The following is a 27,776-nucleotide window of genomic DNA, read 5'->3' on the forward strand; positions in this document are numbered from 1 at the left end:
ACGCTAAGACATAAACCCGATTCGACACCTCGGAGGTTTAGATCTTCTTAGTAACTTTTTTTTTTATTTTGTTCTCCATTTTTTTATTCTTTATTATTTTTTCTATTGTCAGAGCTTTAATTTTAAGCAATTAATATGACCATATAAAATTTTATATACATCTAGATTCTTTGACTCTAAAAGATGTGTTAGATTAGAAGGTAATTGAACATTAACTTGAACTAGCTTGGTAAAAAAATTTGATATTTCAATAAAATGTAAAGGACATTCTAACAGCATATGTTGTAGATCAGCTAGCTCCCCACATATACATTCATTATTATTCGCCAGTCCTATTTTTCTTTTGTATACTGGAGTCATACAATGATTGCTTCTTATTCTACAAATAGTTTTGATGAAGCCTCTGTTGGAAACTTGTTTAAACCATGTCTTGACGGAAATTGTGGGTTGGATTCTTTTATAAAATTTGCCTTTGTCTGAATTGTTGTAGTATCCCTGCCATTTTGTGCGTTTGAGAGACCTGATTACAGATATTAAATCACCCATAGGAAGTTGATAGGTTTGCAGAGTGGATTCTTTCATTGTTGCTTTTTTAGCCAGATCATCTACTATTTCGTTGTTTTTTATACCAATATGTGCTTTTATCCAGCACAATATGATATTTTTGCCCGATTTCAAAGCTTCACTATTCAGTGCTATGATGTCACTGATGATATAATTTTCTTCAAAATTATGTAAATTATATTTCAGTTTATTTACAATGCTTTGGCAGTCTGTAAATATAACATAGTTTAGTTCTTTTTGATTCATACATATTTTGTAGGCTTCTTTGACTGCTATGAGTTCAGCTGTGAAAGTTGTCATTTTGTCGGGTAATCTGTTGTTTATCTTTATACTTTTTTGGGGGTAGAATATAGCATATCCAACTTTGCCGTCCATTTTTGAACCATCTGTATATAATTTTTGATAACTCCCCCAATGATGTTGTACATACTGAAGGTGATCTATTTTAGTAAGAAAATCTGTGGCAAGAATATTACTTAAATGGCAATTAAATGGAGATAAATAATCTTCATAGTTTAATTTTCGAGACGAGGTTTGTTCCATTTGGTGTATGTCGTCAATGTAACTAAAAACGTTGAGAAAACTTTCCACAACTAAAAGCTGCTTCTTTTTTTCCCAGTAATGATGAGTTAGGTATGTAGTGGTTAGTTGTACAATTTTATTCAACAACAGTTTATTGTTAACTGCCACTTTAACTATAAATTTCTCACTTAGGAATTCTCTGCGTAATGAAAGTGGAGGTTCATTAAGCTCACATTCCATGACCAATATGGGAGTACTACAAAGATAACCAGTGCTTAACCTAAGTGCTTTATTTTTTATACTTTCGATTTTTTGGAGTACAGCGTTTGAGGCTGAGCCATAAAATATAGATCCGTAATCTAGGATCGATCTCATTAAATTTCTGTATAGTAATATTGAGATGTTTGGGTCAGCTCCCCAGTTACTGACACTTACAGTCTTGATGATATTCATTGCGTTTTCCGTTCTTCGCAATATATAATTTGTGTGTTCTTTCCAATTTAATTTTGAGTCTAAGAATACGCCAAGAAATTTTATTGAAGTTTTATAATGAATTTTATAATTATCAAATTGTAGGTGGTTTGGAGGAGAATATCGTTTTCTGGTAAAAGTAACAATGGTTGATTTACTCTCCGAGATTGTTAAATTCTTATCCGTCGCCCATTTTTTTATAATATTCAATCCTGATTTAAGGTACTCATTACATTTATCTATTGATTTATTTTCTACATAGATTGCAACATCATCAGCATACTGTAAGATTTTTATATGTTGAGGAAGTTTATTTTCTAAATCTGCAGTATACAGAATATACAATAGAGGACTCAAGATGCTACCTTGTGGAAGTCCCAAAGATGTGTACCGTGTGTTAGACTTATCTCCATTTAATCTAACGTGTACTGATCGATTAACATACAAATTGATGATATTCCATGTTACAATTTCAGGTATTCCTATTTCCAACATTTTCGCATATAGAATGTGGAGATTAACATTGTCATAAGCCCCTTTTATATCTAAAAACAAAGCACTAACTGCTTTGTTATAAGTAAAGGAACCATAAATGTCTATCAATAAGTGACTCAGGCTTTCTTGTGTGGATTTACCTTTTCTAAAACCAAACTGACTTTTTGGTAATAGGTCGTTCTTTTCTAACCAAAATTCCAGACGGTTTTTAATAAGTCTCTAATATGTTTTAAGTATACATGAAGCCAGTCCTATTGGACGGTAAGAATCACAATTATTTAACGATTTTCCGGGTTTTAAGATCGGGAGAATAGTATAAACGTGCCAATCGTCAGGAATCTTTATGCGGCGTGACCAAATTTCATTGTATATATTCAGAAGCACAGTCTTACCAATTTTTGAAAGATTTGATAGCATCGAGTAATGGATTTCATCAGCACCTGGTGCTGAATTTGAATTTTTCTTTAACGAAAAGTAAAGTTCAGTGCCAGAAAATGGTTTGATTAAGAAGCGGATTTGTTCTGGATAGTCATATTGCGCATTCACTTGTAAGTCAGGAATTACTAATTCTGCAGACAGTGGAGTGATATTTTGGTGGAACTCTTCTATCCATGAAGCTTCCGGTAGTATTATAGGGATTTTGTTCTTAGTTTTTCTATTTTTTAGTCTAATAACTTTTGACCATACATCTTTAATAGGGACCGACCTATTTAAGGACCTGACATAATCTCTCCAGCTATTTCTTTTAGCTTGTTTAGTGATCTTTTTCACGTGGGCATCATCTTTTTTATACTTAAGTAGGTTTTCTTGGTTTGGATGATCTTTGAATATACAAAAACTTTCCCGTCTTCTTCTAACTGCTTCCTCACATTCTAAATCCCACCAGTATTTTCCTTTGGAAGTTGGTTTTTTTATTTTAAATTTGGGGATACAGTAGGATGCAGTTGTATTCAAATTGTGCAAAAATTTTTCATATGAATTTATATCTTTAGATTGAGAGAAGATATCTTCCGAAAATTGTTCATATAATTTCCAGTCGGCTTTCTTTAAATTCCACTTTTGTGAATACGGGTTATATATATGAGTTGGTTGATCCTCTAATTCGACCCTTATAGGTGCATGGTCTGAACCGAATAGGTCTTGAAGTGTTTTCCAAGTGATCAGATGACTTAAGTCAGGAGTACAAATGGTCAGATCTATTGCCGATTTCGAAAAGTTCCTAAAGAAAGTAGGAGAGCCATCATTTTTGTATATCAAATTGTTATCATCTATACAGTCCATTAAGATTTTGCCTTTTATATCTGTATGATTGTCCAAGCCCCAGGCAATGTGATGAGCATTGAAGTCGCCTCCTATTATGAACGGTCTCTCTATAGATGTTATGAAATTATTCCACTGTTGTAACGATAACTTTTCTCCTGGGGGAACATACATCGATATAAATGTGACAGTGAATGATTTAAACTTAATTTTAATGGCTACTGTATTGATGTTTAATAATTTGACTTTCATGGTGACTTCTTCATAATACAGATTTGAGTTTATTAAAATTGCCGAGCCACCACCGATAGTTGCTGAAAAGCGGTCGTCTCTGACAATATTATATCCGTGAAAGTTAATATACTTTTCTGGTTTAAATCTAGTTTCTGATAATAATGCGATATCAACTTTCTGGTCTTCTAGTAGGTGGAGAAGATTTTCTCTATTAGAGTTAGCTGATCTACAATTCCATTGACAAATTACCAAACTATTCATTATTATATGAGAGAGAACTTAAAACTGTTTGAATTAAATTTATTAAAATTGATTTTTCTGGGATTTCAAAATTTTTGTGATTCATATTAGAAATAATACTTATAACTATATTTGATATTAGTTCTGTCAATTCTTTGGGAGATTCATGTATTTTGGATCCTTGTTCTGTATTAAATGTAGATTGATAAGAAGATGAATTGAAAATGCCGCCAGGTCTGGTGGACATGGGGTTTAACTTTATTATTTTTTGATGTTCTATTGCTATTGGGTCTTGCGAGGAAGGGAGGGGTCGTTTGGATTTTGGAGGTTTTATTATTGTATATCTGTTTGAAACTGTAGGGTGGGCGAGCTGATTGGGGGGTGAAGGGGATGTGGACAATTGAGAAGAGGAATATGAAAAAGATGGAGCGTTCATAATTGGAATTTGATGTGAATTTATTGAGGAATTATTAGCTGTTATCGATGCATAGGTTACTTTAGGAAATAATTTAAGCGTTTCTTTGAAAGACAAGCTGTTTTCAGACATGTAATGTTTTATTTTTTTTTGGCGGTCGAATTCTGGACATATCTCCCATTCATTAGTGAAGTGTTCACCTTCACAGGAGAGACATTTTTTATTAAAAGATGATAAAGAACAAGAATCGGAAGGATGAGACTCATGACATTTAAGACATCTAGGGTTGCTTTTACATTGCTTACTCATGTGTCCATACCTATAACAGTTGTAGCAAATAATTACTTTTTGTTGGTATTTTTCTACATTATGTAAAACATGGTTAATTACGATATATTTTGGTATACTTTGACATTTGAATGATACAATTACCGATTTTGTAGGTTTAAAAACTACTTTATCATCTGTTACTATTTTTCTCTTTATTCTTTTCACATAATCCACCGAGAATTTACAATGGTGATCAAATTCTTTTATTTTTTCTTTAAGATATTCTTCCGATATATCTGATTCTATATCCCTAACTACACCTAATTTAAATAATTGAAATTTCGGAATATATGCAATTAGATTTTTTTGAATAAGCAACTTAGAAGTAATTAAGGTATTTGCACTAGCATAGTTTTTAAATGTTATTCTAATCCGGTTGCGTCCAATTGAATCAATTTTTTTAATATAATTATCAATTTCTGGGTGTACGGTAAATAATATTTCACCTATCTTAACTGCATTTAATTTGCCTGTAAAATTTTTATCATTGTTTTCAATAAAAATGTGAAATGGCCCTAAATCAGTTTTATCATATAAATATACAGGTCTGCTTTTTTCTATCTCACTAGAAGTTAATGAGTTAGTTTGTTTATCGGTGTTTAAATGATTAATATTATTAAGACTACTTATCGAGTTTTCTAGCTGATGGGATGAAAATCCATGGGAACCATAACTGCAATCATCCATCGCATCCTGATCCCTTGGCATTTTATCGGGGGGCTCGCCCCCGTTAGAAGACTCCATAAATGGAGCCTTCGACGATCGCTTCGACGACTAAACTAGTACTAATGTATATGTATTAAACTATAGAAATAGAATGTAACTGTGTTTAGGACTTCCTAAATCGCAGAGAACTTTAAAATGTGTAATTTAACTTGAGTTTATATGTAAAACTATCTGAAATAAAACTTTAAAATGCAGAGAACTTTTAAATTCGTATTTACACTTTGACGTTTATTTGACAGATGAAAAAAGAACATAATCGATAACACATAGTTTATTGTAGTTAGAATTTATTTTATATGAATCGATATTAAAATTACCACAAATAATTAAATATATGTTAGGTTTGACAGTCTTCGCCAAAATCGCCGTCAAAAGTTTAAAGAAATGTAGCATTTTAGTACATACAGTGTGTAAAAGCCAAATGAAATAAATTCATTATTTAGGTTACTGTACATATTTATAAAAAATTCCGAAACTTAAATTATAACTTGACATTCTTTAACGTGAAAATGCAACCCCTACCTTCAACCCCCTTAGAATGACAGGTACAACCCCCAATTTTTAAAATAGGAAGTATAGGCTTGTGATATATCGTTTGAAAGGTCTTTTCATTCTCCATTTAAAAATGTTGTCGCTTTCAAGTTTATTAAGATTAATTAAGATAAAATAAATTAAAATCATGTGGTTACCGAAATTCGCTACAATACAATACAATCAAAAACTAAATGCAAAACGTAATAAAATGTAGAACACAAAAAAGTACTATGAATTTTAATGAAGTAGATGTTCAAAATGTTCACCACGAACGTCTTGGCAACATCCTAATCTCAAATAAAACTGTCTTCTAACAATATTTAACATAACAGGTGTGATCAACCTAATCGCAAACGTTATTCGTTCTTTTAAGTCATTTAAATCAGAAGGTTTAGTTTTGTACACATGGCTCTTCACATATCCCCATAAAAAGAAATCTAATAATGTAAGATCAGGTGATCGCGCTGGCCATTCATTCGATCCTCGCCTCCCTATTCACCGATTGGGAAATAGTGTATCGAGGTACTGCCGGACATTAAGTTGGTAATGTGGTGGTACTCCATCCTGCTGAAACCATATCGTATTTTCTGGAACTTGAGGGTTTCCTGGATCAGGATATAAATTTGCCAACGTTGGAATGACATCATTTGAAGTAGTGCCAAATAATTACCATTCAAGTTGCCCTAAATGAAAAAGGGACCAATGATATTGTTTCCTTCAATCCCTGCCCAAACAATAACCTTTTGAGGGTATTGAGTGTGTTATTCTCTCATCCAGTGAGGATTTTCTGTGGCCCAGTAGCGGCAATTTTGCCGATTAGCTTGACCGTTAAGTGAAAAAGTACACTCATCAGAAAACATAACGTCTTTTAATTGGATAGTATTGTTATCCGACATGTCCATCATTTGCTCACAAAAAAAAGTTCTCCTATCAAAATCGTCTCCCATGAGCTCCTGAGTAGGTATCATCTTATGGGGATGCAATTTATTTTCTTTTAATATGTTTACTATCGATGTATGGCTAGCATTGAATGTAGTGGATGCCTGTCTACTCGATGTGGATTTTCCTGAAACTCAAGCAACACATCTAATTTGAGTTCATCACTCAGTGCATTGGCAGCTGCTTTTTTTATCTGCCTTACATGACCAAACTCGCGAAACTGCTTCTCTATTTTACCTATTGTTCCTTGGGATATAGGCGGTAAATTAGGAAATTTTTCATGAAATAGGCGAGTTACTTCCTGTTGTGTTCGGGTAACCAATCATTTTTAAAACTGTTATTTTATGCATTTCCGTTAATCTAACCATTTTTCAGAATTAAATTGAACGAACTTTTTACTTAAATTAAAATACTGACAACTTAAATAAAACAATTTACTACTGCGTGTTAAAATAACGTTGCCACGGAAATTCTTTAAAGTTTTTAATGGTTACCATCTAAAAACCACATTGCTATGGTTTTTGTTCACTTTCTCATTATCAAGACCTAAACGGGAAATAAGTTTTGAGTATATATTTAGCGAATTTCGGTAACCACATGATTTTAATTTATTTTATCTTAATTAATCTTAATAAACTTGAAAGCGACATTTTTGAATGGAGAATGAAAAGACCTTTCAAACGATATATCACAAGCCTATACTTCCTATTTTAAAAATTGTGGGTTGTACCTGTCATTCTAAGGGGGTTGAAGGTAGGGGTTGCATTTTCACGTTAAAGAATGTCAAGTTATAATTTAAATTGGACATGTTTCGGGATTTTTTTATAAATATGTACAGTAACCTAAATAATGAATTTATTCCATTTGGCTTTTACACACTGTATATTGACTTTTTATTTAAATATGCGTTACCTGAAACAGCCTTTATTTCAAAATGTTTCTAAGTTCAATATTTGTCAAGGCTTATTACATTACATTACATCAATTTTTCAGAGAAAAAAGATTTAAAGTTTTTAACGGAATTAAAAAACTTAAAAACATGTAAATTCATGTGATTGTTTAACTCTAATTGAATTTGTACAGTTGCTTATCCTGATGATTTTTTTCCTGCCTCTGGAGGTAGTCTAACTACCTCCAGAGGCAATCGCGATGTAAGATTAGACTGGTGTTAAGAATATAACTGGCATGCAAATAATTTTGCTATAGATTTATTCTCCGACGGATGTAGATTTAGATTTCATCCAGATTCTCGTCGAGTAAGAGTGTAGAGATGATCCAGGAAGTTTACACATACAGGGGTGGTACAGTAATGGTATGGCGTGAAACTCTACACCATTCTTCAACCTATCGTTCTTTCATTTGCTGGTGCTGTTGGTCAAAACTTCCACTTCAAATTTTTTTTGAGCTACAATATCGCAAGAGTTATCCAAATTTGCGTAATTTTCCAGAGATTATGAAAAATGTAAAAAAATACGTTAGCATGTCACCTTCAGGGCTCTACTAGACTTTAAAGTTTTGTAAATTTTACGTTTTACAGATCTAAATCATATACTTAAAATAATACACAAATTAAATTTAAGATATTTTATTATTAAAATTAATAAAAAAGGTTCAAAACAACTTAACAAACAAAATAGATCCTATATTTGATGACAAAAACTTAAAATTTGAACTTATTTTGGTGTGGTGAATTTGGCATTTCTGCCCGAAACTCCAACCTGGTTCTGATAAAGCTATCTCTAGAAGTAGCACCAGTTACATTCTACGAGGCCCCTGTAATCAGTTTAACATATCTTTCCACAGATTGTGTATGGCAGGGAAAGTCAAAAATATCCAAGCTTTTATCTTTTACCATGATGTGAAGGTCCTCAGTAGAAATGTGCCGAAGAACCGGCGGTGTTGTAACCTGACAATCCTGACATTCTTGCCACATAATAATATCGGTGTAATCTTTAGCAGAGAAGTTAATTTTTGGTGTTTTAAATATTCTGCGTTTATCGCTACTTTCAGTATCTCTAGCTTTTTTTATTCTTCGACATGCCAGCTCCCTAATGTGATCTCTATGACCAAACAACATACTCACAAGTAAGTTTTCTGGGTGGGCAAAAAAGGCATTTCTTTCGATAACGGTATCCACAACAGATCTTAGATTTTCGAGTAGAAATCGAGAGTAGTTAAAAAATATGCTTCGCTCCATCCTTAAAAGACGCTTTTTGCTTAATTCTGAACCACATCGGAGCATATACTTTAACAACATAGTTTACAAGCAATTGTAAATTTTCTGATGGATTAATCGTACTTACATAAAGTCTGAGTAGACGATTAGTAGTAGTAAGCCATCTGGAGTGTCAGATGGCTTACTACTACTAATCGTCTTTTTAAGAAACCATTTTTCCAGGTTGACGGTTTGCCAATTCAGGAGTACAGAAACCAGTTAATACTACTTGACATATATCATATAGATATTTTTTATCTGTACTTAAATCATTCACCACATTTTTTGGCATGTCAGGCAAATTACCATTCACAGCACAAAAAGTCACGGTGGGTTTATTTTCATAAGCAACTAACTGTTTTCCAATAGGTCCTCTAGGACCCGAAGTAGAACCATCTATGGTCAGCAACAAGTGACAAAACGGTAACTCATTGGTAGGAAGCAAAAAAACGTACTATTGTAACGGTCTCTCCAAATACTCCTCTAAATATTGAATCACACCACCCTTCCAGCCAATATTAGTTGCAGTTCCATCACATCCAACGCAAATTACATCATCTCAATTCAAACTTTGACCCTCAAAAAAAGTTGTGATCGAAGTAAAAATTCTATTTGCAGTGCCACGACTAGGCGTTGTACGTCCCAAATAAATTGATACGGGTTCTGATAACATGAGATGTGTTATTCCAAAATTTCTTTGCGATGGTAACAATTCCCTATTTTCTTATTTATCAGGGTCTTGTCCTTTCGTCCATCAAAGTAAATGCTATTTACAACAATACCTGCAACATCTTTTGAAGCATCCCTTCGGGCTTTACATACAGCTCTGTGGATTTTGTTTTTATCAATAATCAGTGTCAGATCTTCGATAGAAATCAAACCCACGTCAACCAAAACGGCAGAAGCAACAGCAGCAGCAGATTGCATCGATAAGCCGTATCTATCACTGACTTTTTGACTACACTGAGTCAGGTACTGCTTTTTCATCACAATTTGTTAATATAGAGTCGGTCGTTTGAGTAGCACACAACTTTTTTGTTGCCCTTATTGATTCTTCTATTTTTCTCTGCTGTCGTTTCATGAATCTGGCACTTTCTTTCTTATCAACACTGCCTATAACCATTTTCCTGCCATTTCTTTGATCCAACAGAAAGTCTCTATCATTGATGGGAACTTTTTTATGTTTTAAACATGAACAAGATTCAATAGAAATACATTTACAAGCAGCAACGTCGAAAAGCTTTTCAGCCGACTCTACAAAAAACTTCACTTTGTTTTCAAAACTGTTATTTCGTTTGCATTTGGGGTGTCTTTTTAAATAGAGGTACTTTTCGAAATAATAATTTAGTAACTGAATAATCCGTTCCTTAGTTACGATTGGAATCGAAGCTTTTGTCCAAATATTAATAACTTCTTTAGAAACAATGACATATATTTCTGAATTGGATAGATGCTTTCCATTATACTTTAATTTTAGATCATTCTTCAGAAATAAAATACATTTCATAATATCTCTGTTGGTAGCTGTCGATCGTAAGTTCTTTGTAAGGTCCCATTATAGAACAAGTAGTCTCACTATGCCTAGAACTCATGATTTAAACTCACAAAATCATCTTTTGACACTAGAACAAACGCAACTGTAATGATGTTGACCGTCGAACGACGTGTCGACCACACCGAGTCACCTTCTCCTTCTACTCGTCTTTCTCCTACCATCAAAGCAGATCTGACGTAATCAAAGTTGACAGAATTCTCTAAACTTTAACGGAACGTATTAATACGACACAGTATTATACAATAGTACAATACATTCTCAATTTATTTTAGTGCAGGAGCCGAAAAAATATTTTCACAAAAATGACAATTTTTCCAAACTTTGAAGATCGGTAGAACCCTAAAGATATATTGTTATAATTTTTTTTAATTATTTTGATAATTTACGAGCAATTACCTCAATTTCAAGAGGTCTTGTATTAAACAAAAAGAAAAAGCGATTTTCCGGGACACCCTAGCGTGTAAACCTATATATATCTCACCCTAACTCTCCCTAACTTGTGGCTTAGATGATCTTCTGTTCTTTTCTAGTGGTCAGCATTGTCATGTTTTATTAGATAGTTCAACAAGTCCTTTATTTTATATCTGTTTGATTGTATGTGAATTATTAATATAGAAGTTCATAAATTGTCTATACCTATTGATAAGCTGGCAACTGTGTTGTTGTTAAAACTCAAATTTTATTTATTAGAATTTAGTGTCTCTAATTATTTTAAAACGATACTAGATATAATTAGTTTAACTTTCCTTTACTCTTCATATAATTCTCTATATAATTCCTAATATATCCTAATATATAAATTATTTTATATCAATGAAACTGCTGACACCTGGCAACAAAGCTTCCCCACTCTATTGTAGACAATAGAAAGTAGTTTTTGATTTTAAAATATTTAAATAGTTTTCATGGGTAAATATTTCAGTTCCCGTTGTTATTCTAAACTTAAATTGGGGTAAGTTTTTAAATTTTTCTTTTTTGGAACATAACACTTTTTTTTCGACTAAGTTTCTTATATTTCAATTTTTATCCCTAAATTGCAGGAATATCCATGTGATTTTCAAATTTTGCAATTATATATATACTTTATGATATACTTGAAAACCTGTATGATCTACTGGAAAAGAAATAAATTTTTCAAATCATAATTAACATCCAAAAAATTTACTAAAATCTCACTATGTTCTTTATTTCTATATCTACTTTTCATTTGCTAGTCATTATATATCTCAAAATTGTTGGATAGATAAATAGCAGTATGTTTTTAAAGGTTGAAGGCTTGAGTTCATAATATGTACTCAATAGTATCCCATAATAGTAAGGCTGCAATATGCTGATTACGATTCTGTCCTCCGCTGGTATCAGAAAGTAAACTTATTTCACTTACATATTCTGGAACACTTTTGATAAGTAGTGGACTATAATGCTTCCTATTTCAGAATTTCCTCGTCTACCGTTAATTTCTGACCAGGCAAAACAGTAAGCTGCATTTGGTAATGCGGCTTCATATAGACGCATAATTTTCGAGAATAATATAGTTGTCCAGTCAATCCACTTGGAATCTGTAGTACGGCCTGTAGATCGACAGTAATTGGAACAAAATCCCACTGTTCATTAGATCTTTTCCTTATCATTTTGTTTTTTAAGATTACATACTTCTTTTCTTTTTTGATGTTCTCTTAACTGTCTTTGATTCGATTTGTTAGTTCAATTAGCCCTATCATATTTATTACAAACTAAACATTTATCTTTTTTAGGAACAAAAAAGCTTAAATTACAGTCGTTAGAAAATATTATTCGATATGTAATTTCGCTAACACCTTCCAGTTTCTTCTATCCACAGTCATTATATAAAGTTGGTACATTTTTATTATACTTAAATTTTTGTCCAAATATCTACGCTTTCAACTTTGGCGAATATAATGTGGGCCCATGGTTGGAAAAGACTCAATATGAGCCTTCACGATTTTTCGGGTGTCACTGCTTGTTTTATTTGGCGGTGTATGTTTGCATGGCGTTGTCTTACAAAAAAATTTCTCACATACCTGTATGTCTTGACCATACAGGTATGTGATGTATCCAAAAAGTAACAGTTTTTGGAAAATGCACGTGGTTTTTTTAAACATCAACAAACTGCAACGACTCTCTTTTGTGGCTCCATTTTAATACGTGCAATAAGACAATTTTTCTGGCCTATATATTCTAACTTCCAATAATCACGACATAGTCTTTGTCTGTAATCTTCGCTGAAATAACTGGCACATTTGTAAACGCACGCTGAACAATTAACGGGTTTTGGCAATTTTGCTGGTCTATTCTTTTTTTTTATCTCATAAGGCAAACCCTTAGCACGCCTCCCTTTTGCGACATTTATTACCCATTCTTTGGAATTAGCTTTTCTATAACGTTTTAGTGGATGTACGTCTTTCCACTTTTTTCCTAGCCACAAATATAGAAGACAAGCAATTTTATTTAATAGTCTGCTTAATTTTAGCATAATCTTTTAACTTAACACCATTAAGATCATTTATGGTTTTAGCTTAGTAATCATTTCTAAATTTTATCTCAAACCGTTTTCAGATAGAATGAAGTAAGTGTTACTTAAAGGTTTTTACTAGTCGATATGAAAGAGAAATTTTAATAAATCATACACGTAAAATATATTAAAGACACTTATCACCTTTTTACTGAATATGGTATACAGTAGTAGAAATATATTGTTGTCCGGCATAATAATATATGTGGGCTTACTTTGTTTTACATGCAGCAGAACTTTAATTTTATGGAAGTAAGAAGCGATATATTGTTTTATTTGAAAACGAAAAATTGGTTAGGTGTAACTTATTTGTTTATTACATAAATTATCTGATGAATGGCAAGTCGTATCATTTATTGGGTTTTACCTGTATCTAGAGCGGAAAAAGCTGAGAATTTTGGTATACTTTGGAACTCAATATTTCAAAATTTATCATTTACCTGGTTTTTGCAGTATACCGACGATATATTGAACAATAACAATGAGGTATTCTGTTTTAAATTTAAACTTTAACGTGAACAGATTCTGACACCGTTCTTGTGGCATCTTAAAGTCAAAAACTGTATTTAGATAATATTAAACCACAGTTTATTGTAATAACAATTACATTTTAAGTTTATTTTGATTTTTCGATTTCCACTCCGGAAATTAAAAAGACATTTTTAATGTTTTTACGTTTTTAAACAGAGGTTGTTTTAAAATAAGGAGTTATAATAACAACTCATTATTTTAAAACAATTGTTTATTTTAAACGATTATCAGAGTGCAAATCGAAACGTCAAAATATGAAAAATGTTATTTTTATTACAATGAACTGTCGTTAAATGTTATATATGTAAATACAATCGTAGAAGAAAAAAAAAAGAAGAAACATTGTGCAATTAGGATAGTATAAGAACTAGTAGCGATAAACTTAGTTTTTTAGTATTCTCCTTTTAAGACAAAGAACGATTTAGTATTCTTATATGATTGATGAAAGATAAAAATCTTGGCACCAGTGTAATAAAAGAGTACCACTTCCACGAACCTGAAATTTATATCATTGGATTCTGCGTCAGTGATTACTACTGTACAATGCTCAACCTTAATTTTTTTGTATTCTCATTTAAAATGTGTCCTATTTTTAAAATAACTGCCATAAAATAACAAGAAATGACGACGATGACAACCTTGTCACATCCGCAATGAAGACTTTTCTAGCCGGTGTTGGCATTGTTATACAAAATAGGTTTTCTTATAAAAATATAAATTAATATATGTTTAATTAAATATTGCTAATACATACATACAGTATTTGAATAAATTTACTTTGTAGTTCTTATAAAATAAAATACATATGTCAGTATCTACAGGGTGTCCATAATTAATTATACATTAGCTAATGGGTGATAGCTGACATCAAAATAAAGCGTTTGAGCTCAAATTGCTTAGGCAAAATGTTGCTAATTTTCGTTCTACAGGGTGATTCATTATTATTTTTTTATACTATTTTTAGGGATATATTGAAAACTATTTAACCGATTTAAGTGAAAGTTGGTATCTTGCTATTATGCTTAATGTGAAAATGATTTTAGTTTTATCATTGACACTAGGTGGCGCCACCTACTATAACATTGGTTCATTAATGTGACCATAATTTTTTGTCCGACCTGTATAAACATTCTGAAAAAAACATGAAATAACATTAAATTCTACATAAAAAAGGTATTCTTGTTTCAAATCAAAAAAGTACATTGTTTTCGAAATAAACGAATAAAATTCGATGTTTTAAAAATTTGTTACTGTGTAAAAGGTTTAATAAAAATAATTATTTCAATCATAAGCATTTTGCTTGCAAAAAAGTTTTTATAAAATTTTGTCATTTTATGCACGTCTCTAAAAAATACGTTTATTTCAAAAACGGTGTACTTTTTTGATTTGAAGCAAGAATATCTTTTTTATGTAGAATTGAATGTTATTTCTTGTTTTTTTCCTAGAATGTTTATACAGGGCAGACAAAAAATTATGGCCACGTTAATGAACCAATGTTACAGTAGGTGGCGCCACCTATTGTCAATGGCAAAACTAATATCATTTTCATATTAAGCATACTAAATAATCTTCTTCTTCAAGTGCCATCTCCGCGGCGGAGGTCGGCAATCATCATAGCTATTCGAACTTTTGAGACAGCTGCTCTGAAAAGTTCATTTGATGTACATCCGTACCACTCTCTCAGGTTGCGCAGCCATGACATTCTACGCCTCCCTATGCTTCTCTTTCCTAAATAAATGCCTAATACTAAATAATAGCAAGATACAAAAATTTAACCTAAATCGGCTGAATAGTTTTCAATATACCCCTAAAAATAATATAAACAATATTAATGAATCACTCTATAGAACGAAAACTAGCAACATTTTGCCTAAGCAATTTGGGCTTAAACGCTTTATTTTTATGTCAGCTATCACCCATTAGCTAATGTCCAAATAATTATGGGACACCCTGTATGTGAGGTTTGATTACGTTTGGTTTATTAACAATATTTTACATTTTTATTAATTAAATATAAACTAAAATATAAAAGAGTACGATAATAAATATTGTGTGATAGGCCAGTAAATGATCGTGAAATTCGGCGATACCGTATAATTTTCATTGCATTGAATGGCATGAAAATTTGGATTTAGGTTGTACTTACCCTCCACTTTACTTTTGGAATTGTTCCGTTGAATGCTTTTTTATTTTTGGGGGTGAAAACTACCTCTATAAGAGAAAAATTTTATTCTTGTAAATTAATACGGGTAATTGAGTTAAATCATCTTTTAATGAAGTGAATGACTGTCAATTAACAACAACATAATTTAATGTTTTATCACAGTTAACCCCCAAAATCTTACCCAATGGAAAATTTTATTTATATAGGCCACAGTTATCCTTCACTTTAAAATTGGACTTGGGCCATTGGTTGCTTTTTATTTCTTAGGGGTGAAAACGACCTTTATTAGAAAAAAATCATATTTGTAAATTCTTTTTAAAATTTTTCTAGAGATAATTTCTACCCATGCTTATAATTTTGTTTGTCCCGCGATTTTTTTGCTGTAACGTATGACGTGAATATGGATAACTATGTAGCTGATCCGTCTAAACCTAAAGGGGGGAAATGGCCAAGAAACCTCTGACCGAAACAGAATTACTTTAACTTAGAAAATGATCATTCTTCTGATGATTACATAGACGATTCCGATGATAATAGTGATTTTGTTCGAGGTAGTGAAAGTGATGAAGCAGAGATTGATGAGCAAGTGACATTGTCAAGTTTTACAAACATAGAAACAGCTAGTCTATTAGACAGTACTTTTGGACAGGCCGCAGTTTATTGGCAGAACACTTTTGATTCGATGAAACTCTTTTCGTATATCAAACGAGAAAAAATGCTTATTCATGTACCTGGTACCCAGCCAGAATTCATTAACCACATAGTGTTTGAAATAAATGAATATGCCATAGAAATTTTTTTGGGCCTTAAAATAAAACAAAAATCGAAAATAACGGAGTGGAAAGAACTGACAAACGAATAATTTTTAGTTTTTAGCGGCATTTTCGAAAACTATGAGTAGAAACAGATTTTTACGGATTCAAAGATGTCTTTACTTTGCAAGAAACCCAAAGGTAAATGAAGACAAGTTTGTTGATAGGCTTTACAAAGTTCCTTCCCTAATTACGCTTTTCAATGAAAGGATAGACGAAATTTATGGTGTATTGGCAGAAAGAATTCTCTCAAAGACGGAACAGACTGCAAGCTCAAGATAAGCGATACTATCGCGAAAGTGAAAGAAACGTGTGCTGTATTTCATCAAAATATGACAAAGAAATGGTTGAAGTGACAGATCAAAGGGTCCGTACTAAAATGAAACCTTAGTCAATAGAACAATATAATAATTTTATGTCGGAGATAGATAAACATGACCAAATGTTATCTTATTATTCGTGTGAGCGAAAAATTATCACACGGCCAGTGAAAATTTTTATCAAAGATTTTCCTTTTAAGACATATGGGTAGATCCGATTTAAATACATAGTTTAATTTACCAAACGCTGCCCAGGCTAATCCTATGCGACGTGGGAGCTCACATGACTGGTCATCTCTGTCCAATGGAATTTCATGTCATAAGTACCTATACGATGTAGTCTGCACAATATCCCTTCCACCAACAGCAATATTTCGATTTAGCACCAGATTAGTCATTATTTGCGTCTTGTTCATATTAATCTTTAGTCCGACCGTCAAGGAAGCGTGATATAATTTTTCAAACATTATTATTGAATCACCCATACGGTCGGCTATAAGGACGATGTCATCTACAAATCTCAAATTACTGAGCTTCTCTCCATTTATATTGATACCATGCTCGTTCAGATGTGCCTTCTTACAAGTATGTTCTAAAAGCGTCATGAATAGCTTTGGAGAGACTTTGTCTTCTCACCGTACTTCTCGCTGTATAAAGAATTTATTTGTTCCTTGTTCAGATAGTCTTAGGCTAGCTGTGACATTTTGGTAGATATATTTGATTATGTTAGTATAGCGATGGTCTATTCGGCATTCTGTCAATGCTTTTAATATTTTCTGATGGCTTATTGTATCGAATGCTTTCTCGTAGTCGACAAATATCAGTGTCAATGGTTTGTTCAATTCTGCAGACTTCTCTATCAGGTTTTTTGTCACTAATTAGTGGTCGTTAGTGCTGTATCCTGATATAAATCCAGCTTGTTCTCTAGGCTGATAGAATTCTAATTTAGCGTCCAGTCTTTTTTTGATAATTTTCGTAAAAATTTTATATATGTGTGCAAGCAAACTGATAGGACGGTAGTTTTTAAATCTGTTATGTCTCCTTGCTTGTGTAATAAAGTGATGACTGCATTATTCCATTGAGAAGAAGTTTTTGGTAGATGCATTCAGTGAAAAGCTTGGTCAAAGCCTGGATAATTTTATTTCCACCTAGTTTGATCGCTTGGATCACTACTCCGGCATCTCCAGGGGATTTGTTATTTTTTATTTCTAAAAGTAATACTGGCATGAAATAGAAAAACAAACCATTATGAAGTGGTCTTCACTTTTCGACTCTTTCACTACGCTCAGAAAAGTACTTCTGAAATGTATGCTTGGCAATGAACGTGTTAATAGCACATTATGTGTATCTTACAATGCTTCACTAGACATGTTCTGATATCTCCTAAGATATGTGATTGGTTTTTTACTCATGACTCGATAAATAAATATATAATATAATATAATAAAAAGATAATTTAAATTAATTTTTTTTAAACCCTTATTTTTAAAAGGGTTGTAGTTGAAAGGGCTTGAACGAGTGACTAATCACTAGTGTATGCAAAACTTTGAACAGCCATATCTTAACCAATCTTTGTGTTGGAGAGGATAAATTTATTACCAAATTTTCCACATTTCAGAGAGGCGTAGTTGGACACCTATTTGCTTGGTGCAAATAGCACCCCAAAAATATTTTTTAAGGACCACTGAAGCAATAAAACACTTAAGACGTATTTTTCCTTCGATTTATTGATCAGTGAACTTAAGGACTGATTCCACATTGATAGTTATCGCAATTCTGATAACACTAAAAAGAGTTATACAAATATCATTAGCTTTACAAAGCTAGAGGAAGTAACAAAGATACAGAGTATTGAGAGAAACACAACTGTTTACGGTTTAACACAAAACACCGGTTCCCGTTAGCGCATCTGTGACTCAGGTACTTTTCGACAATACATCCGGTCCTTACTTTCCGAGAAGCAAATTCGCACTGTCCTTGTCCTTGTCCTAAGTTATATCATGGTACAATTGTACCATGTGTATTCATTGTACCATGAGTTATATAACGCAGAGTGGAGAGAGATTATGAGAGAGGGAGCCGGTCGCACACACATTAACACAATAGCTGACGATCTGAGCGCACAAGTAGATAAAATAACTGTATTACGATTACACTCTTATAAACAAGTTGTTTTACAACACTTTGTATTACAGAAAAACAAAAAAACCAAATGTTACACTAATATTTTTTAAGTTATTTTAAAAACACATTATCTTCAAAATTCCAAATTTTTTTTTTACTTTTAAACCAAATCTTTTTAAAAATAAGTACTTTAAACCAGCCAAACTTACAGAACATATTCATAAACAATAGATAAATAAAGTAAATTGTAAAGCGCTATCGATTTATTTCGATTGGGATGCTAATTAGGGGGTAATTTTCATGATGTTTTTACCAAAAAAAAAAAAAAGAATAGATCAACTTTATTTTGAGCGTAACTCGTTTAGCCTTGATTCTAGAAACTTTTTTAGAAAAACAAAAATACAGCTTTTTTTTAACACTTTTAAAAAGTTTTGATGAGTTTTCCCCGAAAAGTACTTCATTTTTTGGTTATTTAACGTTGAAATATTCAATTTGGAATTTGAATGGTTCGCCAAAATACACGGCAAGTTCGAGGTAGGGAAATTTAATTTAAAACATGGTTTAGAATTACTTCATTTTTAAAGATTTTTTATAAAATAAACTATCCGACTTACCCATGATACCAGCAGAGATCTTTTTTAAATATTTTCCGAAACAAGAAAATGTGTTTCGGTTGAGTTGACTAAATGTTCAAGGTGTTGACGTAATTCTCTGTTAATTGAAAAAAAATATATTTAGTTAATTTTGTTTGTAAGTAACCAGTTTAAAATAATTTAATAAAAATTATATTGCACTTTAAAAATGATACTAATAGGATTCTCCAGTGGAATTTTTCCTAAGCCAAAATGTGTACATTCTTCATGAGGCTGACATTCTGTACATGTAAGTCTTCTAAAGTACATTATTAAATTTGAATTGTTTGAGTAAGTTAGTTGATGCACATTACAACAAGGAGTTGGTGCTCCTACAATAGTTGAATATTCTTTGGGAGATGTATCTGGTCTATGAAGCTATTCATATCGTTGCTGGAAATGTGTGTTATTTCTATGTTTTGGACATTTTCTTTTAGCAAATTCACTAAAGAACACACATTTGGAATATCCGTACCCATAGCGACTAAAGTATTCGCTACTCTTTTTAGAATACATCATCTGGTGTGCATCAAGTTGCATTATTGCGCAAGAGTTAAAACCTTTTAACATTACGGCATTGGATCAACAGTTACTTCGCTTAGAGTGAATTACAGTTAAATCCGGTACCAATATAGTCAAACTATTGCAAACAGGTCTCAAGTGCGCCATTATGGCAAAGTAGTCTTTTCTCAGGCTTTCTGTTATCGTGCAAAAACTTTTGTAATATACCTTGTCTCCTTATCTGTAATATGCTACTATAGTATGAAGTACCGCCTGCTCTTTAGAACCTCCGAAATGCATGGACTGAGTTTCTTTTGCATACTTACATACATAGTTCTTGAAAAATTCCGTGTGTACAAGGACTTTATTTTCTTTCAGATTGTTTTTGATTTTTTGTAAAATCATTTATTGATAGCCTGATGGTATTGAAAGCCTTGAATATAGTTCTGTGTTACAGATGTTATTCACGTTTAATCTCTATCCTGATACAAGAAGAGTGAGAGTTTGAAGAGGACCTAGTCAACAATAGATTCTCGACACGTACACGGTGTTTATATAGTGGTCTGCATGTTATAATGTGGACTGAAATAATTTATTATCACCGAACTGTTCTCGTTTTTGTGAAAGGCACTTTGAAAATCAATATAAATATATTGATCGTATCTTAGAATCTGTTTTCGTTCCATTTGACACTGCTGCAGGACTTAATTTAAGTTACATGCAGGATAATGAAAGGCCACATACTGCGGCAATAGTAGAAGATTGTTTCCATAATGAGAATATTAGACTTTTACTACTGTGGTCAGCATAATCGCTAGATCTTATTCTCCGTGCATGTATGTGATATACTTCAAGGACGGATAGCTTTAAGCACAAGGTCTTTAAGATCTCCTTGCACAGAAGTGGATCCTATTGCCTCAAAACGAAATTAATAATTTAATGTTAAGCATGCCTATGTCAATTTGTAATTAGTGCTGCTGGAGGAAACACAGATTATTAAACACATGTGCTGTTAAATTTTTATATTGTATATTGATTTATATGTTAAAAATTTATGAAATTAGTGCACTTTTGTTTGATTATTTCATTATAGAAAAATCATATTCCATTAAAATTAATGTATATATGAGAAACAAACTTTTTGTTCCTTTGAATTTTGTAGATGTGTTTATTCTTTTTAGAAACATACATTTGTCAACAAAATCTTTTCCCCTTTTATTCATACCTATTATTATTTCCCAATCTGGTAAAATATTAGTAGCAACTAAAATTATTAAATTTATATGCTTTATAATCACATTATTTATCCAAGTACGTTTTTGTTTTTAGGTTAAAATGACAGACGCAGATATAAACAGTTATCCAGACCGGATTGCTGATTGCTACAAGAATAAAACTCTATTTATTACAGGAGGTACAGGATTCGTAGGAAAAGTTCTGGTTGAAAAACTATTAAGATCCTGCAGTGATTTAAAGAGGATGTATTTGTTAATTAGATCTAAAAAGGGTAAACGACCGGAAGAGAGGATTAAAGATTTAGTTAATGATCCAGTAAGTTAAGATAATTCTGAATATTCTTTTAATTTCGGTCACATATATTAAATGCAATTCAAAACATTTTTCTCGTTTACATGTTTCCTTAGGGCTTTTGCAATTGAAGGGAGCTTTTTTGATAACTAGATACTGGCTACTTACTTCTGGCTACTGCCTTATACTATATTCATAAGTAATATTTTATTTTTTTTACAATAACACGTGCATATACAATGTGACAAATACGAATCTGATCATTATTTCTTCAAACTACTGACACAATATCTGTCAGAACTTGTAAACTATGGGCTTGAAAAGTTAAATATTCGGACTTAATTATTGAAAATACCCAACTTAAACAAATTTAAATATAAGGTACAGTAAAAAATACGGAAACTAATTGTCGAAACCAAATTCAGATTTCTGCTTTAATCTGTGCCTTCTAAGAATTGCAAGGCAAAACAGACGTTGATAAAGATGTAATTAGAGAAATGGGAAATCTAGATATGTTGTGGAATACAATTTTAGATCCCCCTGTCTTTAATTACATCTTTATCAACGTCTCTTTTGCCTTGCAATTCTTAAAAGGCACAGATTAAAACAGAAATCTGAATTTGGTTTCAAAAATTAGTTTCCGGATTTATTATCAGATGTCGTTATTGCGTCCATATCAAAGCCATTTTAGTGTTGCTTCTACTACGACAGGAAAGATTGTATTCACGTTCAGAGCGTTTGTAACTAGCCACTCCGAAGATTCCTTTTAGGATGAAATACGTATAAGCGGATATACAGGCGCACTGTACGTGAAATTAAATCTTAACTGTCTTTCATTTTAAAAAAATTACATTAATAGTAACTTAAAGTCTATTCTCTCTAATACATATTGAACTATGAAGAAGCAGGAATAAGTGAATAATACAGTAATTGAAAAGAAACGGACATATTATAAGTACTTACAAAATAAGACAGACGAATATATAGAAATAAAGTACAGGGTAATTCGGAATGAAGTAAAAAGGATTTAACAGCATTCATGAGAATCTGTAATTGAAAAGAGTTTTCATTAATACAATTTCAAAAAGACCAACTATTTATATTTATCTATCTATAGCCTTATCCATTCATGAATGCAAGAATGTTCCTTTCCTCTTCATTTATTCAAGTTCATTTTTTAGTGTAGTTGATCGTACTAGTAGTACTTTTTCTGGATCTATTACAAACAGTTAGTTCGTCGTTAGAGATTGCTATCAACAGTATCCCACCAGCGAACCTAATATCGTTTAAATATTTTCAGTTAATGCAAATTCCTTTATTGTTTCATTTATGTACTTAAAATATCTACCAATTCCAGAGTAAATAGTTTAAATAATATTATATCTCCTGCTTTTACTTCATTGCTATTTCTTATTGATTGTGCTGGTGAATCTCGGTCTCGCTGAATTTTCACAGTGGAATTTTATTATATATATATAAAATTAGCTGCATATCCACTCGATATAAAAATGTGATACAAGCATATGCTCCCACTGAAGCCAAAGAAGATGCTGTGCTTGAACTTTTTTTTAGAAGCCTTAGCTATGACAAAAACACGAACTTTCTCTTATTATTGGTGATTTGATTGCCAATGTTGGATCGGAATGTAATGTTATTATTATTGGAAAGTTCTGCAAAGAAAAATAATTTATTTCTACCCATAAATACTTGGTTTTGTTTTCCAAAATATTGTCTGTATACTACCGATATTCGGTCAGATTATAATCTACTTTGATCTACAATAATTAGTGTTAGGCTAAAAAGAGTCTAAAAAACTTAAAAATCTACAATATTACTCCGGTGTTACAGACACCGGATGCTTTTAAGATACATGCACTCTAAGTAAAGTTTCTCAAGAAATTATCACCAAATTTTACGATATTAGACTGGACGGTACTAAAAACATAAATAATTGCTGCATAATGGGCGTAAGAAGACAATACATCCAGAAACCAAGAAAAATGCAAACAAAACGACAGGTCCATTTGGATACTTACTTTACTTTAGGTGTTCAGATTTAACAATTAAATCCTGTCCATCCAGAAAAGAATGATCTGAATGGCCGTATCAGTTGCGTGCAGGAGATCATGCTCAGTGCAAGGTTTCTCCAACACATAATAACTAAATAGATGTGTCAAATTTTGTACCGGTCCACATTCATACAAAGTATCGAAGTCAGCAGACTCTGATTAGCCAACGAATAAAAGTCCTTCACATAGGGTAAGGAAGATGGCTACAATACGAAAGTTTTTTTTTAATGATTTAGATGGCAAAGAACAGTTTCTTTACATTTGAAAGATGAGTTCTTTCTGTTGTATCTTACAGATGTGTTGATTCATCCACAAAGCTTTTCCTCTATTTGAGGCTTTCGTGTGGTAGGCTGATAATCGTGGAGTGGATGATGCGAATCTAGAGTTTTTTTCTTTCGTTTTACATCTCGATACCTACGATAGGGTAGAGCTTATGTATGTGTGTGGTTCTTAAACACCCACTGATGAATCATTGATAACTACATCTACGTGTCTAGCGTATGCTGATGCTTCCCATATTGGAGAGGCATATTCAGCAGCAGAAATACAGAGTACAAGCTTCGACGTTCTACGGATGGAAGGATGTGCTTCTCATTTTAGGTTTATAAGCTTGTGAAGAATACTATTTCTGGTCAGTTTGCCTATTTGCTTTAAACAATGTTCTTTGAATGACAAGGTACGATCTTAATTAACTCCTAGGTACTTATTTATGAGAAGTGTACAGTGTTCAAGGATTTTACTAAATCATTAGAAGTTCAGTTTTTTGGCAGCGTCTCTATTACGAAGGAGTTTCTCTATTACACCTGAGTTTTCTGGGGTTTAACATAAGATAGTTTGTTTCGTAGAATGTTGTTATTATGTTTAAGGTTTCAGTTAGGTAAAAGTTTTTGCTTGTAAGACAATAGCTGTATCATCTGCATATGTAAAAGTCCTAGTATCTACTGGTATGGATTGGTGGCTCGTGTAAATGTTATATAGTGTAGATGCCCCTACGCTGCCCTAAGCGAGACCGTTATTTTGTATTCTCCATCTACTATTCTTACCATTGAGAGATAGAAAAAATCTTCTGCTATGCAGGAAGACTCGGAAACGCCAAGTGAGTTTGTTGTCTAATGTGATGTGATATAGATTTTGGAGAAGTCTTCAAAAGAATAAATAGGTAGATAAGATTTAATATTTGCGATCTATATGATCTTTCTGGTCCAAAGCCAATTTCTATTAAGGATCATACGCTTAAGTATTTTGAATAGATGACAGAGCAAAGATATTGGCAGATAGCTTTTGGAGTAAATCGTATCTTGGCTAGGTTTAAGCAACAAAATTTGATTGTCTCCAGACTTTGTATATCTGCATAGTTTAAACACAGTTGTTTATGATCTGAAGAAGCAATTACAGTATTTTTGGTCCAAACTTATTAAGTTGCTCTGATCTTCTCTTAAGTGCAGATCTTTAATGCCCTGAGTCTTATTACTTTTTATTATGTGGATCTAAGCTCATCATCATTGAAAGGTTATCTCAGCTGACTGGATTCGTCCTCTTCCATTTTAAGGTTTTTAGCACATTTTTCCAAGTACTCTGACATTTTTAAAGAGTTGTGAGGGCCGCTTGAATTCCTGAAATTGTTTGCTCGTTCACTAAGGTCCTGGCTAAGACTCTTCAATAGTTTCCAAGCACTTCTACTATTATGTGCGAAGTTCATATTTTCCATGAGATTGTACCATTTAGATCTTCATTCGTCTGAGATGGCAGCAAGTAATATTTCTCCAGTTCGGTAAGTATCATTACTGAAAGGCTCTCTATAATATAGTTTTTGATACCGATTGATAAATGGAACAGAGTCTATAGTTAGCCAATGCACAAAGTGAGTCTGGCATCCTCGCGGATTCTTTCTCCTAGATACAGTTTTCATAATGTTAATAAATTAGTTTTCTGTTGTTGGGTGATCACCTCTTGATGTTTTACCTCTTGATACATGACTCAAGTAATGCATTTAACCTTTTTAAGTTCATTTTGTTGATTCATACGCTGGAGAATCTCATAGTTAATGATCTTTTATATATAACAATAAAACGCTAAAAACTTGATTTTCAAAACATCCAGAAAATTCATTATATCTTATCACTAAAGCTGTTTCGGCACAGTGCCTTTCTCAAGTGATCTGTTTTCGGTATGTGTTTACACTTTATAGTCTTTAACTGAATCGATTGAGGAAGAGCGAACTGTTTGTCTTAAGTTGGTCATTCAGAATTATGCCTGTATTTTTTAACTTGTTAATTTTCATAGATTCTAATAAAGATAGCTTAATACCTTTATTTTGGACGTGGATATTTTGAAATTCGTCATTAAGAGAATGATTATGATGTAGATGGTGACGTGCGTATGTAGCATTTATTTTTCTAATAATGAAAGCCCTTTTATGTTCTGCAATACGTTCGTTAAAAGTTCTACCAGTTTGACCGATGTAGATTTTTGGATAATCGCCACATTTAAGTTTGTATACACCTATATACTAACACGACTATACAAAATAAATCATTCCATCATACACAACATAAATTTGTGTCAGCCTACCATAGTATATTACATAAATTAATATAAATTTCGATGTCAAAATACAACTTTGAGATAGAATTAAATATCATTAAGCAAATAGCAGTAAACAAAGGGTACAACGAACAAACAATTAATAAAATTTTAAATCAAAAACTACATAAGACAGCCCTGAAATTAGTATTTCTACCACCAGAGAAAAAACCCAGTACCTTCTGCTCGATTACTTATACATGCAAGATATTAACAAAAATAGCCAAACACATAAAAAAAGGAATAACACAAATTTTAGAACAAACAACAATTTAGGCAAATATATTTAAAACAACAAGAGCCAAAATAAAAGCACTTACACAGTGGTGTATACAAACTTAAATGTGGCGACTGTCCAAAAACTTGGTACAAAAACATCTCAAATTGGTAGAACTTTTATCAAAAGTATACCAGAATATAAAAGAGGTTTTAACTCTAGATCATAATCATTCTTTTAATGATAAATTTTAAATTCTTCACATTCAAAATAAAGGCATTAAGCTATCTTTATTAGAATCTATGCAAATTAAAAATTTAAAAAATGCAATCATAATAAATTCTGAATGCCCAACTTGAGACAAACAGTTCTCCCATCCTCAACCTATTCAGTTAAAGACTATAAAGTGTAAACATATACCAAAAACAGGTCACTTTAGAAAGGCACTATGCAGAAACAGCTGTAGTGATAAAATATTATAATAAATTTTGTGGAAATTTTGAAAATCAAGCTTTCTGTGTTTTATTGTTATGTAAAATAAATTTCCATCAAGTAAAGGTCCATCAATTATTTTTTATATACATGAAGTTTTGTTAATTATTTGTAATATTTTACATAGCAACTATCGACTTATTACTACGTGAGAGGATTATTGATGATGAGTAGTTTTGTTTTCCAAGCGGGATCTGAAGCGCTTTTTTAATTGTAAAGTACTTTTACAAAAAGCATCGAGTTTAAACCCTGTTAATTTTACAAATGCCCAATTGCCAATAGAAGTATGTGAAAGCCAAACAGGGTCGTACTGATGTGTATCATATGATTTTTAAAAATATTTACTTTTGAAACTGTTAGTGTAAGAATTTCTTGAAATTTAATCATTATATCACAATTAAACTAAACTCTAAAAAATAACACGACCAGTAAATTACTTAACAATAACTAATAACATAAATATAACACAATATATTAACTTAAAAATCAACACGATACAATTTGAATTTAAAATGCTGGCAAATTTGGATCTGTAACATGAGAATCTGTCTGGCTTAAGATAATAAATTATATTTAATAGCCTCTTGACGAATGAGACGGTGAATATTAACACGTGCTCATATTTACTGATGGGAATTTGCTAAATTATTGTACTTTAACTTAAAATTAAATGACATAATGTTAATGATTATGGATTTTTAACTAACAGGGAACATACTTAATCCTTACTAGAGAATGACGACAATGTCTGGATCAAGTCAAACTTATGTA

General features: G+C 32.0%; 1 protein-coding gene across 3 annotated transcripts in view; it reads left to right on the plus strand.

The window, feature by feature from the left end:
* The window catches only part of LOC140434613 (fatty acyl-CoA reductase 1), a 118,922-nt gene that overhangs the window by 42,553 nt on the left and 48,593 nt on the right, over positions 1–27,776 (plus strand). For 2 of the 3 annotated variants that reach the window (XM_072522999.1, XM_072523000.1), the window contains one exon: positions 21,447–21,668. In XM_072522999.1, coding sequence (XP_072379100.1) covers positions 21,447–21,668 — 222 coding nt within the window. Of the gene's footprint in view, positions 1–11,405; positions 11,453–21,446; positions 21,669–27,776 lie in introns of those variants that run through there. The other variant, XM_072523001.1, reaches the window with a different exon arrangement.

The sequence above is a fragment of the Diabrotica undecimpunctata genome, chromosome 2 (assembly GCF_040954645.1).
Source record: "Diabrotica undecimpunctata isolate CICGRU chromosome 2, icDiaUnde3, whole genome shotgun sequence".
Taxonomy (NCBI): domain Eukaryota; kingdom Metazoa; phylum Arthropoda; class Insecta; order Coleoptera; family Chrysomelidae; genus Diabrotica; species Diabrotica undecimpunctata.